A 4,300-nucleotide genomic window follows, 5' to 3' on the forward strand; every position below is an offset into this window, starting at 1 on the left:
GCACTTTACACTCATTTACGTCAAAATGCACACACATAGCTCACTGCATCTAAAAATGTCACATTGGCATTAAAGCTGAATCTGAAATGTAAATAAAGCTGTCAGGCAAATGCACTGGAGTAAAAAGTAAAATATTTACCCTTCGAGTAGAAGAATACATTAGCATAACAGTGAATACTCTAAGTAAAAGTCAGAACTTGAGTAAGGCAACATCCTACCACTGCATAAGAGAGACATCAAATTATTCATTAATTATCAATATTTCATGCATGTATGACTTTATGCATGAAAAAGCACTATTTATTTTATGTAATACTTCATGAAATAGCAATCATATGGGCAGTAGGAATTGTTGACCTCTAAATGATCAATTAACGTTTGTAAATATTATAACATGTTAAATTATTATCATTATTAAATGGTTGTTGAGCTTTAATCTAGTATGTGATATATATATATATACTTATGCATTTATTGTAGTCCTGGTGACTAAAGTAGAGTCAACTAATTATATTGCATGCATTTATACACTGTTGTTCTGACTGTATTTGAGGGGAGAGTAGTACTTGAGTAAATGTACTTAGTTACATTGCACCACTGTACCAGCGATATATAGGAACAGGTTATCAACGAGGATCGTTTACCATGCAACATGGAACATGGAACATGGAACATGGAACATAACATAGAACCGAATGTTGGAACGAACATAACAGAGAAGAGATCTAGAACTTCCGAAGTAAGCAGGACTGAGAGCAGAAACACTTCATTACCCTTCAGACTCTCACAGAGTCACGAACAACCCAAAGTAAAAAAAACACAACCTCAAAACAGTACAAGCAGTAGCTAATAGGTAAGTATTTAAGCTACTATATTTTAAGTAATATGAACTGAAGTAATTATACATTTAGTAACTGATAAATACCCCCAAAGTTAATGCTAGCTGTGATGATTAGCTTACATTCACACGGCTAGCGTTAGCTAAATATTTCTCTAAAGCCTGTTTGCTGTTTACACAACAATGTAGATCAATTTGAAAGTAGTTAAAGTTAAAAAAACACAAATCCGAAAAGTGCTTTTAAATGTAGGAGGTTTATCAGTAAAACTTGCCAAAAGTACACAAAGTAGAAGTAATCACAGTGCTGCTTGTTGTCCCAGTCATATGATATTTGGTACTGGTGCATAAAGTTGACAGCAGCATATAAATGTTGGAGCTGGTCATATTATAGTTAATATTACTCACTTCCTTTTCAAATTCAACTGTTTAAGTTGTGTGTGTAGAATTTTAATCTGCAACATAAATAGTTACAGAGCTTTTGTTGTAGAAATCCATATCTGCAAAGTAACTCAAACTGTAACACAAATGTGGTGAAGAAAACACTAAAACCCCAAAAGAGTTAGTATAATATAACGTGTTTCTTTGACAGTGTCTCCATCATGGAACATTTGACCAAGCTGGAGGAACTAGTAGCAGGGATGAGTCCAGATGAGTTCCTCTCTACTCTCCTCGGGGCACTGCAAGCCTGTGTTGGCGAGGTCCTGAACCCCCTGCCTCCTCCTGCCCCTGCTCCTGCTGCTCCACAGCTGGTAAGACCCTGCTTACCACGCTTTAAATGAAATTGGAAAAATTCCAATTAGTCAGAAAGGTTCATTCGAATATTTATCACTGTCAGTCAATCTATTCAGACTGGCAGATTAATAGACAGGCAGATAAATAGATAATACAAATCTTTAATTTTAGTTGCAGCTTTGTCAATACAGACTAAAATAGAGAAAGTATTATGGCTGCGTAACCTCCCTCTCTGTCTCCACAGAACATTCAGTATATGTGGCCTGCTAACAATGCTCAGGTCCTGACGGCTGTCAGAGAACCTGCTGCTGCTCCACAGCAAGTAAGACCCTGTAACACACTCTGAACATATTCACTGTTTGGTTTCAGCACACAGCACATTTAGTAGCATGGATGTAGGAGAAGGAAATGCTGAAACAGTAACAGCTGGACAGGACAAACACAAGTGCATTTTCTTCCAATTAAAACTTCACTAGAACTTTTTTGAATCAAAGAAGAATTAGATCAGTAAAACTACAAAATGAAGGAGAATATGTCATAGTGGAGTGACTGGATATGAAACTATTCTGATAGAAGTGTTTGAAGGGTTTATCCTTCCACTTAGTGGGCTGACAACACCATTGAAGCTTGTCTCATCTTTCTTGTGTGTGTGTGTGTGTGTGTGTGTGTGTGTGTGTGTGTGTGTCTGTGTGTCTGTGTGTGTGTGTGTGTGTGTGTGTGTGTGTGTGTGTGTGTGTGTGTGTGTATGTGTGTCTATGACCCCAGATCCTTGATGTGCCGATGGTGAACCTCCCTGAAGGCCAGCACTTGTGCTATGTCGGGATGATGCAAGTAACACACACAATAATACTAACAACAACAGTGCCAATGACAGTCTGCTTGTATCATCATCAAACACTCTTTCTATTATCTAATGTGTGTGTCCATCCTCCTTTATTTGTGTAGTAATGGACAGGAGTTGTACCAGGTGCTATATACAGAGGTCCCTCCTCCCTACTTCCAGTTTCCCGTCCCTGCTGCTCCTTCACTGAACTACAACTCAAAGTAAGTTTACTCTCTTTTTAAACTGTTGTGATCTGTAGCCATACATGAGCCATACTCGTTATCAACCAGAATCCTCTATCTGTTTGATTTAAGGAGTCATTTATCTAGGAAATGCCTAAATCAACATAATTATAATACATGTATTTTGAAGGGGTTTAATGTAACAACACAGTACCCATATGTTCTATATTTATACTAACATTTCTTTCTTATTTTTCTATTTTTTTCCCCGTAGAAAGAGATGGCATAACAAACAGCAGGACAACAACCGCCCGTACGTCCGGAAGCCCCTGAATGCTTTCATGCTGTACATGAAGGAGCAGCGAGCCTTCGTGAAGGCGGAGGTTGTCTCTGAGAGGCGAGGCACAGCGGCTGAGAATGAAATCCTGGGCCAGAGGGTAAGTGTGTTTGGTCCGGATGTTTAAGTCGGATAAATATAAATATTTTTAACAGGCCAGCGTTTCAAAAGTCTTCTAACTGTAACTCACACATTTTTACAGAGACTTTCATTTGTTGTCTCATCACCAAAAATGTAGAGCTTTGTGTGTGCTGATGTTTTTATGCTTGTGTTTGTGCCTGTACACTATCTGTAGAAGTGTCAGTGTGTGTGTGTGTGTGTTAGTGTGTCCTAACAGTGAGTTTTTATGTGTCCACAGTGGAAGGCAATGACTGAGGAGGACAAGGAAAAGTACTTCAGTCAGTCACAAGAGGAGAAACGGCTCCACACCCAGCAGAATCCTCACTGGTCCAATAGGGACAATTATGTAAGTACACACCTCCAACATGTTTCTGTCAATAACAAAAGCTTATGAAACACTGCAAATACTTCATTTTTATTTATTTTGTTGTGTGTAGGGCCGAAAGATCAGGAAGAGAAGACATGCTCGCTCCAGTGAGAAAGGTAAGACGATATTTTCATGAGATAAAAACAAGATGACATGGTACCACACCGGACCATGTGACTAGATTAGATCACTGATTCCTAAATCACTTTGCTTTTCTACACATACACAGATTTATTCATTTATCAAGTTGAATTAAATATGCACTTCTGAATTGGACATTTCCATGAGTACACAATATTCTGGCGCGAGGGTTTAACTAAAGACTGAATTGTGTTATGTTACAAAATAAATCCCAGAAAACTCTTTGGATTGACTGTATTTACTAAAGTGCTGTTTAATGCAGGTTTAAGAACTTGTTTTCAAAGTGTTTTAGAAGACTGTGTTTTTTGGTTACAGCGTATACACCTGCAAAGAAGCAGTGTGTGACAGCACTTTCCTGCTCAGAGGCAGCCAGTGCCCCACTCACCCACTCACAGGGGACGGTGACCATGTCTCTCATCACCATGGAGCGGCTGATCTAAACTGCCTCCTCCAGCCATAATCAGGATGCTGCGTTTACTAGTCAATAAAATTGCTAACAGCACTTTTAATGTGTAAGAAAATAATTGTGGAAGATTTAAAAGCAGTCATGATGTTGGTTAAATTCAGGGAACCAGAATCAACATCAGACAGGTTTAGTGAAGCTAATGAACTGGCAGCTGAGTGAATAACAAATTAATAATAATTACTGTGAGTCCTCCTAGCTCAGATATTGGGGGTGATTTTGTGTTGCCTCATTACCGTGTGAAAGTGTTTATACTGTGTACAGTATCTTCTCAATTTAATATCATTAAGTATTATT

General features: G+C 38.4%; 1 protein-coding gene across 1 annotated transcript; it reads left to right on the forward strand.

Annotated features, from left to right (window-relative positions):
• Positions 1–872: 872 nt before the first annotated feature.
• On the forward strand, positions 873–3,980 carry LOC307018931 (transcription factor 7-like 1-A; the record flags this gene model as incomplete). The annotated part of the gene is made up of 8 exons (XM_079649440.1): positions 873–1,587; positions 1,815–1,892; positions 2,336–2,397; positions 2,516–2,614; positions 2,850–3,012; positions 3,271–3,378; positions 3,470–3,515; positions 3,856–3,980. Exons 1-8 carry the CDS (start codon positions 1,438–1,440, stop codon positions 3,978–3,980), a joined length of 831 nt encoding a protein of 276 aa, XP_079505566.1. The 5' UTR covers positions 873–1,437.
• Between the last annotated feature and the right edge of the window lie 320 nt (positions 3,981–4,300).

This window comes from Notothenia rossii, assembly GCF_949606895.1.
Source record: "Notothenia rossii genome assembly, chromosome: 1".
NCBI lineage: Eukaryota > Metazoa > Chordata > Actinopteri > Perciformes > Nototheniidae > Notothenia > Notothenia rossii.